The 24,174-nt window shown below is 37.6% G+C and overlaps 1 protein-coding gene across 1 annotated transcript; it reads left to right on the top strand.

Annotated features, from left to right (window-relative positions):
* Nucleotides 1-879: 879 nt before the first annotated feature.
* Nucleotides 880-21,890, top strand: LOC136422821 (ras GTPase-activating protein 3-like). Its single transcript, XM_066410715.1, has 26 exons — nucleotides 880-969; nucleotides 6,691-6,808; nucleotides 6,933-7,131; nucleotides 7,303-7,379; nucleotides 7,781-7,861; nucleotides 8,050-8,122; nucleotides 8,234-8,307; nucleotides 8,541-8,657; nucleotides 9,045-9,195; nucleotides 10,554-10,705; nucleotides 11,302-11,416; nucleotides 11,958-12,032; nucleotides 12,158-12,281; nucleotides 12,541-12,647; nucleotides 12,811-12,892; nucleotides 13,251-13,324; nucleotides 13,548-13,621; nucleotides 13,814-13,920; nucleotides 15,779-15,861; nucleotides 16,163-16,233; nucleotides 16,454-16,543; nucleotides 16,837-16,884; nucleotides 17,211-17,314; nucleotides 18,066-18,077; nucleotides 19,847-20,033; nucleotides 20,449-21,890. The coding sequence occupies exons 1-26, from the start codon at nucleotides 912-914 to the stop codon at nucleotides 20,513-20,515; spliced, it is 2,520 nt and encodes an 839-aa protein (XP_066266812.1). The 5' UTR covers nucleotides 880-911; the 3' UTR covers nucleotides 20,516-21,890.
* Nucleotides 21,891-24,174: the final 2,284 nt, after the last annotated feature.

Here is a 24,174-nt window from a genome sequence, read left to right as displayed (position 1 = left end):
CTAAAAGTGAAGAAATATGGCCCTTTGTCTTTGCATATATGAAAAGAATTCATTGCCTTTGATGACCATCTTAAGAAATTCATTTCGAAAAGACTTCTATCTAAAACATGGAGCTTGCTTCTATCTTTATCAAGGTCACTTTCTTAGTAGTATTTATAATTTTTCAAGGCCAAAACTGGTCCGATCCTGTGTTTGTACCAAGAAAATGGTTCTTCGAGATCGTCTAAGAAGTTTAGGCCATCTCGGATGGGAAGCAGGGGGATCTACAGACCTTGAATTTGCTGACAGACGCAGGCTTAGTCACTCGGTCTGATATATACATGTATAGCGAGGCCAACAAGCTACAAGCAAGGTCGCATAATACAGACTAGATGGAATCGAACTCAAGGCCATACATTTTTTGGTCGCACGTCCACTAAAACGAAGGCTTATTTCAGTACGATATCGGCCAGGAATGTGTATTTTTTAGAAACGACGTTGAACTTCATAGTCTAGACTTACCTTTAAAATGCCCAGTCGACGCTATAAGATCGCCAACAGCGATAAAATTCGAGAAATACAACAACAAAACACAGGGAGGTTTCTTCATTCACTTCTTCCAGCCATGTTGGACGATCACATTAGCTACGAGGGGCGTGCAACCTAATTACTCGTATTTAATATAAACTGAATTCATCTAATCAGCTTGGTACAAATGTTCCATTTTTTACTCAGTAATATATTTGGAAATGATTTTGCCAATCTGTTGTATCACAAAATTTAATTAGTTTTAATAAAAATACTTTATGGAATTGCTATTAATCGAACCAATCAGCGACAAGGTTAGGAATTAAGCAGAAATGTCTAACCAATGAGATCATGGGATACATATGAAGTATGGTTACCAGTCACGTGACACGAAGAAGGATAACATGGCGGGGCTTGGTGAGGGGGAGGTCCGAGTTGTGGAAACTTTACGGGTTAAAATCGGTCAGTAACTCTGTTTTTTCCCTCAAATTTCTTACACACACTTCAGGACTATGTACACGTATCTATATCTGATGTTCTATTGAAGTGTTAGTGAAGAGATGTTGTAGAAAACGAGGGAAAACTTGGGTGCGATATGTCGTCTGATTTTTACTCACAGTGTGGACGAATTTTTCGTATCGCGCCCGTAACGTTAGAGTCCAACCCCCCAGGCGCCGCCACTTAAAACGTACCGTTATCCTTCTCGAACCTTCATCACAGCAATCTCCCTGACAAAAACTTTATATTCTGTGAGAAACATATGAAGAAATGCATAGATTCATCACGTATTTCACCCCCAAGTTTTGTGATATGTCTGGAAGACCGCCATTCGATATACGACGATAGAGTAAAGTAATGTGTACTCAAAACAGACAAATATTGACTGTTTGTCGGTAGTGTTCGCAAACTTCACCATTGAAACCTTTCCTTTTATTTCTGACTAGATAAAATTACACATCGTTTATTTAAACATTTTGCATAGTTAGACTCACTAAAACGTGCCGTTATACTTTGTTATAGTCCAGACGTTAGAACTGTTTGATTGTGAAGGAGATATTTATTTTATCATAGATATTGTTTGACAAAATGGCTGCTATTGATAAGGTGCACGGGTGTGGGAGGGAAAGGTGACAGACTCGTGGCAAACGGAACGTGTGTGTCATACATCATCCGTCATGTTGACAAGCTTTCTTGGCTTCTGAAAATAAAATAGATTCTGCTTTTATAATGTTGACAAGCTCTCTAGGCTTCTTTAGATAGAAGAATATTTTTGATATAATGATAGATTCTGCTCTTATCATGTTGACAAGCTTTCTAGACTATGCTTCTTAAGTCAAGATAAGATGTTTTAGATTCTGTTCTAATAATGTTGACAAGCTTTCTATACTTCTCGAAATAAATTACTGTAAATGCAGAAATATTCTCGACGATTTAATTTTGCGGTAAGGAGTAAATGGAGTGTTCTCGGAGGTGTTCAGTTCACATTAAAACAATAGTAGCGATACAGTTGACGAACACAGTGGAATGGCTTTTTGCGGTGACTTAAAGTTTGCGGTATTCAAAGAGTTCACTGTGAAAACTGCGAACTTAAAACCACCATGAACATTTCTGCATTTACAGTATTTTAGATTCTGCTCTAAAAAGTCTAATGTTGACAAGCTTTCTATGCTGCTTGAATCAACACAAAATCTTTTAATTAGATACTACTATAAATATAATATAGTTCCACTGTACTATTCTATTCTGCGCTTTAAGTTAGATTGGAAAAGGCAAATGTTGAAAATCAAACAGAGTAAATGCAACACTATTATCCATTTCATTATAATATAAGGTTGTAGGAAAATTAATGTTGCGTATCCTATTATAGCCCTAAGAAATCAGTGTCACAGTTTAAAAATTTTATTCCCCTTTCCAGCAGTCCGCAGGTTTTTGCTAGGGTCAGTTGTGTAGCTGGAAACACAACATTTTTTCCCTAGGCCCAGGAATTGATTTGGTTCCACCATGCATGATTTGGCCTAGGAAAAAAATTCTGCTCAATAACTTACAGGGATAAAGTTTTTCTTGTTTAGATTAGTTACTGTATGTGCAGAATGTTGTTCTGCATACAAAATAGATGATTTGTCAGAGGGTAAACTTATTACAAATGTACGTTTCAAAAGCGATTACAGAAGTAGTTTGCTCTTGACATATGCACTTTAAGCTGTATACTCTGACTGAGTATTACTCACTCACTATTTGATTCATAACAAGTTTGCCACTGTGACTCAGAAATGTGATTTGCTTACAACAATTGGTCACACAAATAGCTACACATGTAAACATGATGCTGTAATTATATGCACATGGCACACAGGAACTGTAGTGATCTCCAACTCCAAGCAGATGGGGCTTGTATAAAAAGTTGAAGTAGAAAAAATATGTGCCGTGTCTTTAAAAGATGTTAAAAATGCACACAAATCAGGCCACACTGCTACATCTTATATTTGTATGTTTATGCATGTCATGTACTAGACGTAGAAGGAGAGAAGTGGTAGAAATCAAAGTTAAGTCCAATTTGCATTTTTAACACTTGTAAGTTGTATCAGTTGTATGTCCCTGGACCAAAATTGACCAAAATCCTCAAGATTCCTACTGTGCAGCATTCACTAAAGCACAGAAAAAAATTCCTCAAGCATGCACGAATGTTTACATGTTGCTTAAACTTTTAAAACCTTTGCCGGATATCCCTGTTGCCTTAAACCCTTCAACCAGTGGAATTTTCTGCCAAAAGGCTAGCTCAGCTAGGATAAGCTGAGGCATGCCACGCTTCCAAATTGGTACCATTACAGTAGTAATTGAGCATGCCAAGGTACATGTGTAAGTTTGGCAGGCAGTATTCAGTGTTGAGTCATGAATGTGCGCCACAATCTTAATGGAGTGAGTCGGAAAGCCAGCTGGACAAAACAGGTGCCAGGAGCCACTAGTGGGCACATTTCTGGGATGTTATAAATTGATAAGTCCTGTCCAGGCTGTTGTACTTCCTGGCCGCACATATCTAGGTTGGCTAGAGTTACTTCAGGGTGGGAAGGCTATGTACATATAAAGCCGCTTGGAGCAAAGGGTGACATGCTACCACTGGTGTGCTCAGAGCCTGGGACTCTTGTAGTGGTCATCGTGATGTCACAGTAGTGGTGATAAAACACTGTTAATGAAAACTGGGTGCTTAAATCACAAGTAACTTTTTTTAGCTGAAAGCAACACTACTAAAACTTAAACTGTACAAGTTTTAGGGTTATCCATTAGCCATATAAAGTGAAAATTTGATGGTGATTTCTGAGGTTATGCTTTCACAAAGAATCGTCCAGACTAAAACATAACCCTCTTAATGTGGCAGGGATGATAAAACATGGAAACATTGTAATTATGGCTAAATCTATACAAAGTAATAATCGTACATGATATGCAATCTTCCATCCACTTGGTTCTACATGGATTTCATCTCATTCTCGTTGGATACCCCACAGTTTGAAGTTTTAGTATCTCCATGTGGAGCCCTATGCTCGCTATAGGTCATCTTTCACTTAAATGGTGGAAAGAGCACCACCCTAGCAACAACTGGCTAGTAGGTATATCACACTGGCCTTGAATGCTGCAACCCTGTGTCAATAGGTCAGGAGAGCATGACATAAGCAGACTCGTTGATAGCATTTGCAGTATAAGCAAGAATGAAGAGCATCCATGGCATCATATTCTCTTTATATAGATGCTGAGATAATGGAGAAAGGATGCTTTTATGTCTGAGTTACAAAATGACATTGTGTTGTATCATCTTTAGGTCATACAATAACGTATGATATGTACATTGTTTTGTACAGTACAGTATACTAGTAGCTGTGCTTGATGGCTCAGGACTTTTTGCAAGCAGACTTTAGCTAAGAGTAAGAATCAAAAGGGGATGTTTCATCCATACACATACACATACACCTCACTGATAAACAAGCATTAAGTATTCCATTGTCAGGAGTTTAAGTATCGGTCCTAAAAAGTAAACATGGATTCATCTGAAATTCCAGTTGTCAAGTCTGGCAGGCATGGTATAGTACGCATGATTCAGTCATGGGATAAAAAGGGAACCCTTTTTTTAATGCATTCAAAACCTAATGTAAATTGTATATGACTTTGTGCTTCATACAGAATTTGGAAGAATTTCTTGAAAGTTCAAAGATCCAAGATTAAATAGAATTTGTATTTCTACTTGCTAGTATAAAGCTATTTGGCTTGAAAACCTCCTTTTCCCCATGGTACTACATTCCTGTATGGTCTCTTACATTGCAAGCCTACTATGACAGGTGACATTTCAGTTGTTTGTTTTCCGGTCATGCTTGGTCTAGATAAGGTCAGCGCACCATTTTTTAACAGTCAAAGTTAATGTGCTGTACTATTCAAGTAAGTTGAAAGCCAGTGTCTACCTGACGTGATGTTACCATGGTCTTGTCAAAACATCTTGAACTTTTGTGTAATGGGTCACTAATGGTGTGTGACTATATGTAGGTCGGATTTCCTGATTTGAACAGTTCCATCCCACTACAAAGCAGGTGATTTTCCCCTCAGGGAAGTGTTTGGTTTTTGTGGGTTGTGGTTTGCCAAGATGTCTTAGGGGTGACATCCGCTTTAAGTTGGTTGCTACGCAGGTGGCAGGCTAGACTATAGAGGTGACCCCAGTGTTAACACTGGGGGACTTGTCACAAGCACTTTGTGGTGAAGTATGCCAGAGGAGGGAACCCACGAAAAGTGTGCCCAGTAAAATGTAGAACACAGCAAGATGGCTATCTACCCTGCTGCACTTGCGTTCTAGTTAGTGGTAATTGGTCACATATTATAGTTTCTGTACAATGTAAATGTATATTATACCTTGTCCTTAACATCACTCTTAACCAAGTTGGGGGTCTAAAATGTATACCAGACAACCATTGTATTGAAAATATGTGATAAAACTTTGTTATTGCTTTTGGACATTGGACTGGATGTTTGGGTTTTACTTAGGAGACCCCGGAATTTAATCACAGTTCAGTTTTAAAGAAAGGAACTATGCCATGTTTAACATCATTTCAAGGGCATTAAGCTGTAAATTTGACAGAGCTTGAATAACACAAAACAGACAATGCATTCTCCAGATTTGCATATGAAAGTAATAGATAGTGTTCACTGTTGATTAGACAATTAAATCAACTTAGTATATGTTAAGTATTTGAAAAAAAATGTTTCATCACTAGCTTCTAGGGCAACCAGACTTTGTTTCACCTGCTCTCAGGCATTTTAATTTATTAATATAGATAGTCAATGCTACAGGTAATATTACTAGGTAACTTTATAAACTTTATTTACTTTATAAAGTCTTCACCCAAGTTGCCATGGTATAGCCATGGTAGGAAAAGTATTGGTGAACCCTGGCCTGTGGTTATCACAAATACATATTTCATATGCCAGTAAACATCACAAGCAAGGTTGACATAAATATCTTTATCAGATCTTGAGTGTGCTTTACGCCATAGATGACCTTGGATTCCAGATTTGCCATGTAATTGAAAAGAACTTGAACAACATTTAATCAAAGAATTTTGAATTAAGTCCATGCAAGTTGACCTTCAACAAAGTTATTGTCAAGCCATATCTTGGTAAAAAAGATAGAGGCAGAAGACAGTGCACAAAAGAAACATTGTTCAGCAGTACTTCAGAATTTAAAACTGGCAAGTTTATGGTCTATTTGCATGCCACATGTGTATTGCCCTGCTATTCAAACAGCAATTCAATACCAATTGATTATTTTGGTGCTGTCTTTGTGTGGGTTGATTGGAGTAGATTAACATACAATGGTGACAGATTAGTCTTCACTTATGATAATGAATGTGAAGGAATGAGAGAGACATTAACAACATATAAAAAGCTTGGTACAATAGTGGAGAGAATTGAAGAAAGACTGATTGCACCTGCAGGATGTTCTGGCCACTGCAGCAGCAGAACACAGTGGGCTACATGTACTGCTACTACAATAGCAGTGTCTGTTTAACATTAGGAATTATATAGGAGTATATAGATACTTATCCAGAAAAGATAATATAGATACTTCTCCAGAAACTTTTGAATGCAATATTTTCACATCAAGCCTGTTGCCTAACTTGTTTTTCTCTTTATGTGTTACTTCAGGAGAAGGAAAGAATTTTGGTGCCAGCACAGGCCCCGTGGGGACCAGAGACACCTTCTGTACCGTCAGCCTTGACCAAGAAGAGGTGGTCAGAACAAAAACAGTGGAAAGATCACAGAGGTAGGACTGATTTCTGTAATTCAAAATGTCCTAAAACAGCTAGCCTTGCCAATTTCAATAGAAATTGAATACAGAATGTATTTAATGTTCCCCATAATGAAGAATGGCTGAATGCTATTTTCAGTGCCTTCTTTGGGGAAGAGTTCCAGTTTGAGGTGCCCAGACCGTTCCGTGTGTTGTCGTTCTACCTGTACGAAAAAGACCTCCTGAAAAGAGACAGTTGCCTGGGGAAAGCTTGCATCAGGAAGGAGGAACTGAATAGATACCATGGCAAGGACCACTGGTTCTCTCTCACACATGTGGACCAGGACTCTGAAGTACAGGTTAGATTGTTGATTTTTCCACTCTGTTTGATTCTGCTATTGTTTATGATTGTTTACAGTGTCTATTTTAGAGATGATGCTGTTAAAACATCTTCAGTTTGGAATGTTAATTCAATAAATAGGGGCCCACAGAAAAAGTTTCATCCCTCCTCTGTACATTTCTGTCTACAGGGTCAAGTCCATGTGGAAGTCAGATTGACAGAGATTATAGAAGATACAGGGAAAGCTGTCTTCAAAGTCTCAGCAAGGTACAATAAACCATATGTTACTCTTTAAGTGCGTTGACAGTAGAATAAAACATGCTCTTTTATGGTAAGAAGGGCAAAGTAGTCAACTGTAAACTCTATACATGTTGCCTGAAAAAGATCTTTCCTTTCAACTATTTTATGTTGCTGTTGGGTTGACCTTTCCTGCAATAATTGGTATTGATGAGTTTCAGAAAGTGTTGCCAAATCAAGAAAGATTGTTACATTGCACTCAAACTTAATCTCTGTCAAAGATCAAGTACAATGAAAAGAATTATACTGTGGCAAGCTTGTATGGTGCATCATCTGTCTTTCAACTTTCCTTCCGAAGTAAATGATAATAGAAATAATAGAAATTGGGCAAAGTGTGAATAATAATGAAACTGCTTGTACTTTTGTTGCAGAGTTTTGGAATGCAGTGGCCTGGCCATAATCAATGGCTGTTGTGACCCCTATGCAAATGTTACATTCTGTACACCAAATAGGTGAGAAGAACATTATACAATTAAATCTTGTGGATATATGTACATTATAGGTTATGTACATGTATCTCACTCTAGTTGTAATTTTTTGCATTATGGGCTTCAATAGTGTACAATAAATGTTAATGACTTTTTGGTTCCAAGAGTTCATTTACAGTAGATTGATTACTTGATTTTTATATCTCTTACAGAACAGAAAACAAGAAGACCAAAGTTCGGAAGAAGACGACGGACCCTCACTTCGATGAAACTTTTTATTTTGAGGTTGGTTGCTGTTATCTTCAGTCCTGAATCTTTTCTTCTTTTGATCAGACAATTAGAAGATGATTATTAGTAGAGACATTGACCTCTAATGTTCGTTTCACTCCTATGTAGCTTAACCGACCAAGTCCAAGTCCGGACAACAGATTCAGCATAGTGGATGAAGACATAGACAAGACAGAACTCAGGTTTGTTCTTACCCATTGTTATAACAAAATACAATGACAATGTAAGATCTGCCACCTAGCTGCTACACCAGGTACTGCAATGATGGTGTTTTTTTTTTTTTACATCCACTTCAATGTCAATGTTGTTGCATACCCAAACTCTTGGAATGTGGATGCTAGTGACAAACTTAGCTGCTAGGACTACTTGACTTTGCTTGTACCTCATGCTGTTTATCTTCCTTGTATATGTCTAGGGTTAGCCTTTGGCACTCCAGCAACTACTACAAGTTTGCAGATGTATTCCTTGGCGAAGTTAAGATTCCTTTAAGTACTTTGGACATGACCAGGCCACAGAAGCTGCACAAGGCGTGGTAAGTGTTGTAGAGATATTCTACATTAACATGAAAAGCATGGGTTCTAAAAGAAAGAAAGCTGCATTGTTAATGTTTGAAGAAAATTTATTTAAAACAAATCAGAGATAAAAAATGCCAAGTAATAGATCTAATGTAAATGCCTGTAAGTTTGGAGGATTTAAACTGGTGGTAGGGACAAAATAGAGTGTTTGCAGTGGTTTGCACTTACATTTTGTTAATTTTCTTTTTTTTGTGAGTGGTCTCATTGATATTTTAAAACAAGAGGAAAGAGAAACAGTATTTTTGCAAACAAATTTTGCCATGTTGCTTTAAGTTATAATCCATGCATGGATCTCCATTTTTTGCCCATAAATAAACTTGTTTGTTTGTTTGTTTGTTTGTTAGGTACCTGCTTCAGCCTCGAGACAGCACCCGACCAAGTAAGCCGTGCCAGGGTTCTCTCCGGCTCAACATCAACTACACAGAGGACCACATCTTCCCCTCCCACTACTACGAATCTCTCCGCAACCTGCTGCTAAAATCTCCGGATATAGATGTAAGTGGACCACAGAGTCCTCCTCAAAATTGTTATAGCAGGGATTTTTAGGATAGAAGTGCAAGGGGGATGGTGGGAAAAGAGCTTGGAGTTTTAGAGAATTTTAAGATAAAATGGGGCACTGTAAGGCTTCCTGAGGGGCAAAATCACTGTCAGACAGGTCACAGTTGAAGACTGTGGGCACATTTGACCTAGTAATAGCATTCCTGGTCAATTGTATGCTTATTTGAGGATCTGCTCCCCAGGGTAAGGGGGCATGCATGGTCACGGCATGGGGGCACAGTGCCCCTTTTCCCCTCTTCAGAAAAAGCCCTGTTATACTATATTATTAATATTAACTGTGTAAGTGTGGGATGCATGTATTTGTTGCTTGCATATGTTATTTGCTTATTCATCAAAATCCATGTACATAACAATACTGAAAAAAATTCAGAATGTTACTAACTTTGCTTGCACCTCACATGCTTTTACATTCTTTAAATCTGACTGGAAATATATTAAACATATGAATTATAAATGTATAGCTGTGATGTAAGCCTTGTTAACACTGACTGTTGCATGTCCTGTCAAATGACCATAGAGTATTCCACAGCACTAAATATCCATATCTGTTTGCATGTATCACAAATTATATCAATTAACTTGAATCATCGAATGTACATGCTTGTATAAACTCACACACAGTACATTTGTATGTCTGTGGGTCGACAGATTTGCCTAACTTGACAATGTTGCCTGTTGTGATATTGTTGTTGTCCCGTCTCTTCCAAGTTGGTACAGGAGTGAGACCGCCACGGTAAGTTAGACATTATCTGGGTGTTTCTGGTGCCGGTGTGTGGTCAATGTGTTTGTAGAGGTGACAAATGGAGATGTGTCATGTTTGTAGATCGTTAAGGTGGGGATGCTTGGGGGATCATGTAACTAGGGTGTCCAAAATTTGAAGAAGGTGTAAGACTTTGTTAAGTTGTGATGAGTGTAAGACTTGAAGTGGTACCATTGGTTAGTTGTGGCTGTTGTCTTGTATTAGAACTTCATAAAGTTATAGAGAAAACTACATGTATTTGATAACTGCATCTAAGCTTTTTCAGGTTCAACTTAGATGTTGACTCCAACTGTGCATGGGATTTAAGAAATATCCTATGTTTTTTTAGATGAAGCCATTATAATATTATAAAGAGTTTTGGCAACATGTTTTTAAATTCCCCCAATTGATTAGATATTAATATGGAAATCAAGAGTAGCATTTTCCAGCCTCAGTCTTTCATTGGCTTGCTCAGTTTACAACTAGGCCAAAAAAAGAATTTCAAACCGGTAAAAATCGTGTTTTTTGCATCGTTGTTACCCACTGTTTGCTACAGCCCCTGTCGTCCAGTGCAGTGAACATCTATGGAGAAGTGATGAAGGATAAACTGGAGGAAGCTGCCAGACCGTTGGTCAGACTGTTCCTGCATCACGGCACCCTCCTACCCCTCATCTCAGCACTCGCTGACCGGGAAGTCGCTAAGATGACGTACGTAGGATTTAATTTCATCCCAGTCAAGGACGTTTTGTTTTTGGTGCGCTTTTTTATTTGACTTGTTTGTTCAGACACAGTATCACAATTTTTTCTAATTTAAAATGTTTACATGTAATTGTTTCATAGCTGGGTAGGTTTCAACAGAGAAAGGTAATTTTTTTCTTGTGCAGTAGAGCCCACTTTTGGACTTGTCTAGAACTGCATCCTTCAACAATCAAAGCAGATCCATTTCTATTTGAAAATGATCAATAAGCACCAATAGCTTCTTGTTTTGTTCAATGCGACTAATGGTCCCATCTAAGAAAACAGTACTCAGTCTGTTGTTTTGTAGATAATACATCTTTCAGTAAATTTTGTATACCCTGTGTAGTGTGTACTGGTCTTTTACAACTCTCTATTCCAGCCACTTGTACATGTTGTGGCATCTTAAATTTGATTTTGAATATCTTACACATAAAGCTGTTAAGTTTGTTACAGCTATGTTTATATGCATTTGTTTGAACATTTACATGTATATTCAAACGAGGATACTTTGAAACTTTTTTCAAATCTTTACTTATTATAAGATTATGATATCCTACTGTCCACAGAGATCCCAACACCCTGTTCCGAGGGAACTCGCTGCTGACCAAGTGTGTCGATGAAGTGATGAAGCTCACAGGGATGCACTACCTCCACCTCACCATCAAAAAACATATCGATGATGTAAGTTCTAGAGCTCTCTGTTTCTGTGATTTAATCTAATAATGATAAAAAAGTATACAATTACAAGTTGGAGGGAAGAAGAATGAAGTTTTAAACATAATGTTCTGGATTCATAAGTCTTGGACTTGCAGTTAAATGTGACTTCCTGTTTTGCTATTTATCTGATGCATCTTTAATTTGTATCAACTTATCCAGATTTCAAATATTGTAAATGCCTTTAATTTTGTAGGGATTCAATGTCCTGGTAGGGAGAAAATGCAATGTTCACAGTAGTTTTTAGTTCGTGGTTAAAACACGGTGGTAGGTGGACAAAAGATGAAACAAAGTTAACGTTTTCTTGGTGGTTTGAAGTTCATGATGAAGATGTTACTGCAAAAGCCATACACATTAAACCACTTCAACATTTACAGTAGATCAGTCATCTAGATGATGTATATAGTACATTCAGGGTGATGAGGACTTTTAGTGTCTATACAGTTAAGTCTTGTAAGGTGATGTTTAACACAAACAGTAAACTAGTAATTAATGTTTTTTTCTGCAGATTTGTGAAGACCACAAGCCATGTGAAATAGATGCCACTAGAGTCAAGGAGGGAGAGAATCTTCAGATCAACTTGGTAACTTTTCCAGCCAGATATGATTTTTTTTATCACCTTTGATTCTTGATTGTGAAGAAATAGAATTGCTGTATCAGCACAAGTAAAGTGAGTTGATTTTGTTTTCTTTGGATCTGTTTTTGCAGGAAAACCTGAGAGTGTATGTTGAGAGAATGTTCAAGTCGATCACGGAGTCCGCACGACTTTGCCCCACCATCATGTCAGAAGTATTCTTCACATTGAAGGAGTCTGCTATTCGCCACTTCCCAGGTAAGATACTATCAATGATATAACTTATAAAAGCCACCTTGTGTGCTATATGATCTGCTGAATAGTTATCCCATGGCGAAGTTCGAATCCCATCTTAGACATCTCTGCTCTAAGCCATAGTTTGCTACTGGTTGGGGTTACAATTACTCTAATCCATCCATTTCTTACCAGCACAGAATTTTTGTGAGGCAGTTTAAATGTTATGAAATACAGTAAGTGCAAACCTGATCTTCACTTAACACTTACTTCTTCTGCACAGATGTGAATGATGTCCGGTACACAGCAGTCAGCGGCTTTGTGTTCCTGAGACTATTTGCTCCTGCCATCCTGGGGCCCAGATTGTTCCAGCTACGTGAAGAACACCCAGTAAGACTTGCACATTCATAATATAGTTATGATAAAACTGCATTATTTTTCAAAAGAAAATTGGGTAGTGAAAAAAATAAACGTCTTTGAAGTTTGAAAGTGTGTTTCTAAGATTATTTATACTATAGTTTGCAATGTCTAAAGTTGTCTTAACGTTGTTTAGGACCCCACCACTGCAAGAACACTGACGCTTATTTCCAAGACAATCCAAAGCCTGGGGAATCTGGCCAACTCTTCTTCTGTAAGTAAATAACTGAAAATTAACTCGTTTTTCTTCTCAAAATTGCGTTTGTTTAGATTGTTACCTAGCAATAGTAGTACATTTTGTATACTTGAGACATTATTCTGTAAAAGATTCCAACAAGTGTTGCCTGATGTAATTCTTAAAAGTTAATGTGTTCCTTTTTCTGTCTGCCAGTTCTCTGATGGTAAACAACATTTTCACTTGTAATTGCAGCAATAAGGTTCAGCTAGCTATAGCTCATTCCTGGTACTGTTAATGTCTAGCTGAAAGGATCACATGAACATGTAAAACATTGTTGAGAATGATTAAATTTGCTGTGTATCAGATACTGACTTTATGTGTTTTCCAGGTAAGCCCAGGTTTGAAGGAGGCCTACATGTCCAATATCTATGATTGCTTTGCCAAGAAGGAATTCTCAGATGCAGTCAAAACAGTAAGTCCTTGTTCCAAACTAAGGTCACTCTAAAATTCTAGAGTGGTCTGTGTTTGCTCCAAACTTGTAGGTTTCACCTGTATGCTTTTTGGTAAAGATACAAACTTTAAATTAAAAGTTTAACCTGTCCAGAAAATCCACAATCATTATTGCAAAGTTGCAAATGAATTTCTTCGCTTTTAACACAATATCAGGATTATGAATTGATGTATTATCTTTTCAGTTCCTCGATGTGATTTCCTCCACTGGTCGACCACACTCAAGAAGTATTGACACACCTGTTGTCTTAAAGGAAAGGTGAGAGCTGTCTTCAATACAGGCCACTTAAGATTTGAAAAGACTTTGAGCGCCGCATTTCAACATTTGGATGATATAGTTTCTACATGTCAATTGAAATTGCATGTTATCATTTCTGCAGAATGAGGTATGTTAGTAAGGATGTTAGTAACCAATTATGCCAAGACGTTAACATGATCTTATTGTTGATAGCCTGATGATCAAGAGGGCACAGGGTAGGACAAGGTTTGGGCTGAAGAACTTCAAGAGAAGATGGTTCTGTCTTACCAATAAGGACCTGACTTACGCCAAGTCAAAAGGTGCGTGTGTGCTTTGTTTCATGACATTTATCTATCATGTAAAAGACAATGGTTATCAAATGTTAATTTTACGGCATGGATATTACGATAGAAATTTGATTTTGGCGATTTCTACCAGTCCTTCAATTTGTCTGAAAATTTATGATAAAAAAATAAACTGCTGCCTGACTGCTTTACAAATGCTCACACATATGTATTTGTTTTTGTATGTTATGTTTTCTGTTGCTATTTGCTGTTAATATAACATTGTCCGTATTATGTCATCAATGTGTATGATAAGAACTTTGAAAAAATCTGTTTACTTTGCCTTTTGCTGAAACCTTTTGCGCTATGCTGTTATCAGTTACAATGTTTCTTGCTGTCTTTCTATCTTTTGATTTTGCTAGTTAATTTGCCTTTCAGAGCTGGAGAGAAATCTGGGCACAGCTTATCGTCTGAGACGAACAGGCTGCACTAGAATCCTGCTGGGTATGGGACTGTCAGAAGTCAGCACACTACATGTCAAACAAGCCCCTAATGCTACACCCATTCACTTACTTGTTATTGGACCTGCTCGCTTGATTTGTGTGAAGCAAATCTATACTTTGACATAAAGACCCCTGCTGTCTTCTTAGGTGGTCCTTTTTTTGCTTGCTTTTTGGTTATGACTCAAACGACACACAAGAAAGAAAGAAATTGAAGGGAGTTTCATTTACATGGAATTATTTTTAACTATGAACTGTGTGGGTGAACCAGTTTTAAATGCTTGCAAAGCCTGTATTCTATACTTTAAGCTCCAACATTGGCTCCTCTTGTATCCAAGAACAATTGAGTGAATTGGTGTAAGTCCCAGCTAACACTGTCATCAAACACCCCCCTCCCCAAATCCCACGAACCCCACCCTATCTTAAGTGAGCTCAGTGGAATGATAGGCCACCAATCTTAACCCCAACGTTAAACTTCACAGGAATGTGCATGGCGTCACAGATGATAGAACTCACCAAATGTCAGGGTAGAGATTGCGGATAGAGATCCCGATCAAAGTCTGTAAATTCAAAGATATTCCCAGCTGCAACTTTTCAACTTCAATTCATTTTCACTTTAGATCAATGGATTGACTTGAATTGTAGGATTTGTAAATGGGAGACAACCCCAACACAATACACGCTCGTTCTCATTTAAATTTACACATTTTATAACTTCCGTTACCGTTTGAAGACAGACGTTCCTGACCTTAAGATATGCCACATATAAGGTACCAAATTGTCGTTTTTAAAAGCCAAAAGAAGTTTTAAGTTGTCATAAAAACGACAGTTTGGCACCTTATCTGTAGCATATCCTAATGTCAGGAACGTCTCACTTCAAACGGTAACGGAAGTTACAAAATGTGTACATTTAAATGAGAACGAGCGTGAAGTCTCTATGATTCTGTCACATCACAATCTGTTCCCTGACACCTAACCTCAATGTTAAGCTCCACAGGAATGATTTTCTCATCTTACATGATAGAACTCACCTAACCACAGGTTAAACTCCACAGGAATGTGCATGCTGTCAACAGTCCACCTTGCACACTGGACAGGCACACATGTTATATATAGAATACAACATGGGGTATTCCGCATCACCCAAGGTGTCAGCCCAACCGCGGGTAGGATCGCCCGACGGCCGTAGGCCGAAAGGTGATCAGACCCGCGGAATGGCTGGGACCGAGGTATGACATAAATTTATATATCACCTGCATGTTTAACATATATACCAACTCTCCCTTTCACAGCCTCCACTTCTAACCGAACACCACTTTTTCTAACCCACTTACCATAGCCTGAAAAGGCCAAACTGGGTCCAAGGAGGTTTTGACTTGTTTCCTTCCTTCCAGGGGAGCCTCCTCTCTGTAAGATCCCTGTGGAAGACATCCTTGCAGTAGAAGGCTTGCAAGAAGAGTCCTTTAAGATGAAAAATGTAGGTATTGTGAAATGAAATGAAATGAAGGGATGAATTAATGATTTATTGATTGATTGATCGATTGAATAAATAGTCATTACCATTGATCACTGGATACACATTCTATTGCAAAACTTGACACATCAATGTGCAAATGATGATATCTGCTATGTCTACACAATTAAAGATGAAAGACTCAGGATGTTTTCTAGTTGATGTTGATTGTTGTTCTTTAGGGTTGTACTATATGTAAACAGCAGGAATATGAAGTAATGTTTATGAAAAGAATGGTAAAGGAATTGTGGTTTTGTCTCTGCAGATGTTCCAGGTGGTGCAGCCCCAGCGAGCCTTGTACATCCAGGCTAACAACTGTGTAGAAGCCAAAGAATGGTACACAGACCATTTTCACTTATTTGCTGCTTTAAGTTCACACTCTCTAGATATGCTGTGACCCACTGTACTACATTTCTAATTGAAAACAGAATTTTCACAGTACATTGACCTGTAAATTTGTAATGTTCTGTCTTTCCTGTCATGACCAATGGAAGAAAAGCTTCGCAGTAACCAAAAACTGAATTGATATAATGTACATTCACATTTCATTTCACAGGATTGACATTTTGAACAAAGTGAGCCAGTGTAACAAGAAAAGGTTGAAGACCTACCATCCTGCTGCCTATGTTAACTGTCACTGGTTATGGTAAGAGTTTTCTATTCTTTCAACAATACATGGTAGTCCTTGCGCCTTCTTGATTAGTACTGGTAAACATACAAATCTGCTACATTGTGCTACCTGTCACGTTTAAGTTTGGAAAAAACACTTAAGTTGAAACCTTCAACTCATCATTATCAGTCGACGTGCTTACGCACTGTCGGGGTTATACCTTAAAGTTTGTGAATCACCCTTGATAATCAATTTTTACACACTGTCAGATACTGTATGTTCAAAGTCTTATGTAATTTAAGATACATGTATGTTGTCTCTCCAAACAGTTGCAAAGAAGGAAACGAAAATGCTACAGGCTGCACCCCTGTTACTGGGTAGGTATCTTGAAAACGTTTTTCAATCCCTCCCACAATTTGTTGAACAATAGCTTTATCGTAAGCAAGAACTGTATTGAGACATGAATCTCATTTTCATTTCAATTGCAATGTCAAGAAGAAATTGACAAAATGAAAGCAAAAGGCTGGATGGTAAATATGAATCTACATGTAACTATAAGATGTGTCCATTACATGAATGTGGACACTCTTTGTACAGACTTTTCATATTATTACAGTTCTGAGTCAGCATGATAGTATCTATGTTCAAAAACTAAAAATTGAATGGACGGCTTTACAATATTGATACCATCTTTCACTCCCAGGGGTGTACCGACAGACATCAAGTTGGACATTGACTCGGACAGAGAAATGGAGAGGATACACTCCTTCTTCCTTACACACAGAGACCGCTTGGAAAAACTGGAAGGTAGGCAAATCGTTTCTTCACTTTTCAAGATATCTATATTTACTTCTGATGTTTTCATTGTAAAAGTTGTATCATATGAAGATTACCGTTTCAGGATGAAAGGAAAATTTTGTTACTGACACATGTACATGAAAGGTATTGAACAGTAATGAAAGTGAAATAGAATTTGTTGTGGAAAGAAATTGCCGTGCCAACTGAAATTAGAAGAAGAAGATTCTGAAGAGTGATACATCAAGACTGTTGGTAAGCTTATAGAAATGTGAGGCTCATAGCGACATACATGTATGGCACAATATTGCAGCAGTCCCTCAGTTTTCTGTACAGTCATTGGGGAAAGTAGCTCAAAGCCAGTGCTGCTGTTGATAGCTACATGTACCTGTATATGACACTGGTTACCTTAGAATAGAAGAAAGACACTACATGTGTAGTCTGGAATTTGGAATTTTGAAAATCTCTTTAACTTTATGCCTTTGTTTTCAACACGTTGAATGTTCAATATAACTTCAAATTGTCAATGGGAAGAGCATGTGATATTGTGATATTTTCAGTTTTGTCATTTTATGTAGAATCATTTAAGTTAAAACTTTATTGTACTTTCCAAACTCCCATGCATGCAGTGTTGTTCCTAATTCAATGTGACCAGTGTTAAGCTCATAATCTATTCTGTACACTTCAATGAAATATCGCTGCTTAATCCATGATGTTCTTTCCTCCCTCTTGGCCTGTCTTGCTCCTCGGCTGGATGGTACAGTGTACCTCTATGGTAGGAGGCAGTTGAGTTTGATTTTGGCATGCTGTGACCCCTACCCCGTACTAGGTGTACTAACCAATGCTGCAGTACTTGCAAAATCCCACTGTATTGAACTTATTTCTGACTATGATTTGACTTTCTAACAGTCTTACTTATGTCTTTAGAAAGGTATATAAATGTATGTAGAAGTGTTAGAAGCTGAGAATAAAAAGATGTTATGAAAAGTGTCTAAAAGTTAAAAACTGACAAATATAGTTTCATCTTAACTCCTTACTAATGCGTTCTGAAATGCATATAATTACATGGTAAAATGCACCAGCATTGCATTGAAATACGGAAGTTATCATATCATTATGTCCATCTGTTGTTAGTGGTCTCTCACTCTCAGGCTGTTTGTACCCACTTTACCCATTGGTCAGTTTCAAGTTTTAGAAAATGAGTGACTTCTTTTAAGTGCTTTGCTTTGCCCTTGTTTCATGAATCATTTGTCAACCTCCAACTTTGAGACATCTACATGCGTGACTGCTGTTTATTTGCACCCGTGTGGTTTACGACTTATGTGTTGTGCCTTTGTTTTCTGTCTAACCCTGCCCTCAACTGTATTGTGTGATGTTTGTGTGGGGTGTTCCATGTTCTGAATCTCTCCTAACTCAAATAGCAAATGAATTAACTTGCATTTCCCTGCAGTTGAAGGTTGCTTCAGTGAGTTCAGTCTTTGATAGATTAAGCAGTGACGTCATATATTTGTCTGTTAAAGAATGTTTTGATGGTAATGTTTTATTCATAATAGTTATATGAATCATATATCATATAACCTGCTTTGTGTCCATTTGTAAGCAGTATTTTTTCATAGCTGTGATATATACACAGCTGAACTTAAGCATGTCAATTTGCCATTCCCTCATTGTTCAGTGTAGCATCTATTTAACTACTTGGATTCAGAAGCTTATGATTTGTCACAAAGAGTGACTTACCACAAACGCTATTCTTTATGTGTAGAGTTTTTCAAAGCTTACTTGTTGCTTTTATTTCAAGACACATATACCTCCATGTGTTGTCTACATTTCATGTTGCTTAACTTTCAAATGGTGTCATCATGATAGCAACCCATGAATAGCTTTTTAACCTTCTCGCTGCTGACTTTTGAGCATTTCTGATGCTACTTTGATAAGGTGAAATGCCATGTAAAATGTACATGTGTGCATGTACATTACATATGTCTTGTGCAAAAGCCATTTCTTTGCCGCTGCCATTCAATGAAGAAAAATACTCTATACATAGACCTACTTAGACTGGGGAATGATCATTTAATTGAAATGAAAATCAAATTCATGTATTTCAGTTGACCAAATCTAGTTTTTCACATTTCATGGTACAAAGGCATGTTAATGTTGTTTTTATATTAACATCTTTTTTTATGTTGAAAAAATGCGATACTATAAACAACGAAGCAAAATTGATCCTGAAACCTATTTGCTTGAAACAATGTTACTTTATTTTGTATTTGCAAACTTGAAGGAAAAATTGGCAGTATGTCTGTTTATCATTGTCAACATTGGGGGAGATTTCTTGCATTATTTTCAAAAATAGAAGTGAGCCAACAAATTGCTATGTCCCCGAAAGTATTTCGCTGCAAGCTACTAACATCAGAATTTTTGCTAAGCTTTGTATATGAATACAAGACTTATCTGCTTTACATTATCTGCTTTATATTTTGATACATCAGAAAACTGAGCAGTTACATGACATTGTGTACATACTGACTCTTGTCTCCCTTCTAGACATGTGCGGAGAGGAAGCTGTGTACAGTGGTGCCCCTCCCACCCCTCGAACAACCACCTATGTCATAGAGGACCCAAAAACCTGCTTTGAGACTCTAAGAAGTATTATGGACTGCATTATCAAGCTGGAGCAAGAACACATTGAGTACTACAAGGCACTAGCCAAGAGCACCAAATATGGCAGCGAGTAAGTCAATGGTTGGTTAGTGTGTTTGTATGTTTGTGTGTGTGTGTGTATGTGTGTGTGTGTATGTGTGTGTGTGTGTGTGTGTCTATCTGTCTGTGTCTGTTTTTGTGTCTGTGTGGTTTCTATAATGGTTCTTTTTTTATGGCAACCTAGCTTACAAACACAAAATATGGTGTTTGCATGTGACATTACAACTGCCATTCTGTTTCCTTGAACCTGGAAGAACCAGTCTGCTTGTATTAAATTTACACATTGTCAACTAATTACATGTAAACATATTGAACAGTTTGGTAACATTTCAGCATGGTACACACTACTTTCATCATAGTCATATGAGTGAAAACACCAATTACATTGTAGTATGCATCATGTCATGTACTCTTGTATTAACGCTTTTGTTCATGCGACCTTTCAGACAAAAACCTATTGGAGGGGATGGAGTAAAACCAAATGAGCTGGAAGATTCCATGGAGGGAGAGTAGGGGAGCAATATCGTGTATGTGTACATAACAGGCCCAGGATAACAAATGTATGGAGAAAGGCATGTTAGACTTATTGCAAGGACATTTGAATAGGACAGTCTTTGGTTTGTATTATACTTTTTACAGGACATGCCTTCAAAGGATGTTGCCATTGTGTAATTTTGTAGATTCTATGTTTCAAAACCACTTTTAGCTCTGGTAAATTTTGAAATGTCAAAATCATTTTCTGACGCTGATTTTTCTTTTAAATTTAGACCACTATTGGTTGCTTTTTTTAAACTTTTTTTAAAAGAGATTTGATAGCTCAATTTAAGATGGCAGGAAAAAATAGTAGAACAAAGCAAGAAATGTCATTGTTACATAAACCTTACACAGCATTATAATGCACAAATGTACAGTACAATCAGTTTAAGTAGTTGCTAATAAGATGCATTAAATTCGACATGGCTTAAAAGACTTTATGAAATTACCAGTTATTTGTTTTCATAATTTTATCAACCCTGACAGTAAGTAAGATTAATAAGATTTTTAATTTTTTTATAAAGCACAGTAAGTTTGTGTAAGTGTGCAATGAGGTCAGAAACTTTCAAATCTTATCTTTAGTCAATTATGAGCCATATGACAATAATTCAACACAGGAAAATCATGTGTACTTAAAAGGGCAATAGAACAAACATTTTCTACTATTCTTTTTGTGAAAGTGCCATCAGTAATACATTAAGTATGCACTTTCTAAGCCGTATGTCCTTCAATACTCAAGCTTATGCATCAGATAACTTGATCATGTTACAGACTCTTGTGCATTTGTGTTTTGGTTGATACCTGAATTTCATCATGAAAAATTTTTAAGATTTTAATCAAACTTGTAAGGTTTTAGCAATGATTGTACATATCAAGTTATGATTATTTTGTTGATAGGCAAATCAGGGCTTACTTAATTTGCGCATGTAACTCTTTTTTGAGTGCCACATACATCTCTTACAGACTTACTTAGAGTTTACTGTGAAAAACACTTTATTACTTAAGGCCACCCGTCAAATATATGAAGATTACTGGTTCATCTTGTACAACACGTAACTGTTACTGTTTATCTTAGCACAGAAGTGAAATTGTGCAACAAAAACGATGCAAAGGGCAAAAAATCAACATCAGTCTTTCTAAGCAACAAACTTGTATATATTATGTAAATACAGAGATATCTGCCTTGTGTGCATGTAAAGTTGTAGATAGAAATCATTGTATGCCACCAAAAGTGAAAAGTGATTGAATGGAACATTTTGTGATATGTTGATGTAAGGTAGAGATTTTTCATTTGCAATTGTAATGTGTTACTGATGAAATGTTGATTGTAAGAAAAGGAATCTTTTGATCTGCACTTCAGTCTTCAAACTTGTATTGTCTATCTTTCCATATTGATGCTATTGAAGTGACACCTCTTTTATCAGTAAGACTAAAATATCGGAATTTCAAAGATGACCAGTTGACAAGAAATCTTCCTCACTTCACTCAGGTGAAAATGACTACCCAGCTTCGGTTAGGGACGTCCCTCGGATAGGACGTTAAATGGAGGGCCCATGTTTCAGGAGAGTCACACCTCGGGTAAAAGAATCCACCACACTTATCAAAATGACAAAAGTTCTGCTGCAGTACCAAGGTTACATACTAGGGGGCTCAAAAATCAACCTTGACGTTGTCTTCCCAAGACCTACCCACATACCAAATATCATCATAATCCATCCAGAGGTTCTTGAGTTATGCTGACTACAAAAATCCGGAAACAGACACACCCAAAACTATTCCCCATTTTTCATGGAGATGACAATGGTAGGGGCCCTTGTCGGTGCAAGTGGATCATATTCATTTGGTAAATCTGTCCGGATATGCAGCATGCAGGATACTTCTGCGGAGGATGGTACTCAGGATAGCTTGTACTCATCAGTACAAACCTGGTGTGTTACGCCTTGAGGTTTACCGGCGGTGCAATACTAAAGCTCACTGGACCCGCGGCACGCTGGCGGCGTCGCTGCGTCCTAAACTGGATTTGTGTTACCCTTGACTTTATAATGGGAATATCATTCAAAACGTACAGGTATGACCAAAAAGACAACAAAACACAAAGCTAAAAAAGATTCGTTTTTTGTCTATGAAATTCGTTGAGTGCATATTGTCAAATTGATCGGCCGCAGCGAAGCCGCCAGCGTGCCGCGGGTCCAGTGAGAGGGGGGCTTAAGAAAAAAGTAAAGCCTGCAGCTAACCACATTGTTTCCTTATCAGAAGTAGGGTATCAGAAAGGCAAGATGTTCCAAACCTTACTCTGTTAAACTTACTAGCTATTTAATATCACAAACCAGCATAATCAAGAAGGCTTGAGTACAACAGAGGCGGAAAGTAATAGTACGTACTAACGTACAATATTTAAATTCAAAACCGTTTTTCAGGTTTTAAATGTAAACATTGTTGTGTTTTTTTCTGCTAATGAGTCTAAGCGTCTTGCCTGATCGTTAGGTGACTGTATATGTCCGTGCACAGTTGAGAGCGGTAGAAAGAGCTAGGAATATGCATGTTCAAATGGCGCGTGACCCGCGGTGTTTGCTAACAGAATATTTGGTGACGGGGATAGAGCTTACTTAACGGATGGTTCTCCTACAAGATAACGGTTCGTGTACTATTTGATACATGTACTTTCACATAACATTCCAATTTTTCTGCACAATCTTGAAAACAACCACGCAAAGTTGACGTATGGGCATAGACCGCCTAATGAAAGATGATTTCAGATGTGTTTATTTGATATTTGAAATTAGTCTTGGTTTTCTTATTATAGTAACAGCTTCCACGTGATTCTCGCTGCGTGGTATTAAGAACAGCATCTGAAACTCTGATATGAGTGGGACGTGACACCTTGGCTGTCCACTGAAGCAAATTCAGGTATTTTGCGGTGTTAGTTCTACCTACAGAGTTTTCTATGCGCCCTCTATCTGTGTTGCCTGGCTATATAGATAGTTCTGGCCTTTGTCACCTACTTTATCTATATAACGTTAGTTCTAGATATAGAGAGACATTTTCTGTCGCTCAAATCAACCAATCAAACCTTTTTATAGTCGCAGACACGTCTTGATTTCGCTTGTGATTTGATTTATGCTGTATAAAAAGGCCTGAAGCCAGGGCAATCCAACTAGCCGAGGCTATTAAAAAGGACTAGCCCTGGAAACTGGACCATATAGAAAACACGATAAAAATTGTTACAATGTACATTGAAATGCGTTAACAAAGATAACTATGATGGAAGGATGCCTACTAGGTTATACAAATTATACAAAGCACGAGTTATTCTAGATTCGAAGACGGGGTAGCTGTTACTAACCTATTTCGCCGTTGAACGGAGAACTCTCATCGGTTCCGTGACACTGATCATGGCGAACATTATCCATCCATAACAGTGTTTTGATGTGAAAATGTGTTTTCTGAATTATTCAAACTTATTGTTTACACACTGCATCACACTGTTCGAAGAGGAAGTCATATCATTTAAAGAGACTAGTCTCTACCGGGGATGTTTTATTTGCGGGTGAATTATCAACCTTACCGTGGACTGACTCCACTGGCCAATTATTCCTTTATTTGCCGAATTCTACGAACCGTACGCCCGTAGGAAGGCC

The sequence above is a fragment of the Branchiostoma lanceolatum genome, chromosome 17 (assembly GCF_035083965.1).
Source record: "Branchiostoma lanceolatum isolate klBraLanc5 chromosome 17, klBraLanc5.hap2, whole genome shotgun sequence".
NCBI classification, from domain to species: Eukaryota; Metazoa; Chordata; class Leptocardii; order Amphioxiformes; family Branchiostomatidae; genus Branchiostoma; species Branchiostoma lanceolatum.
Note: the sequence above shows the minus strand (reverse complement) of the source record. Positions and strands in the feature narration are given on the sequence as shown.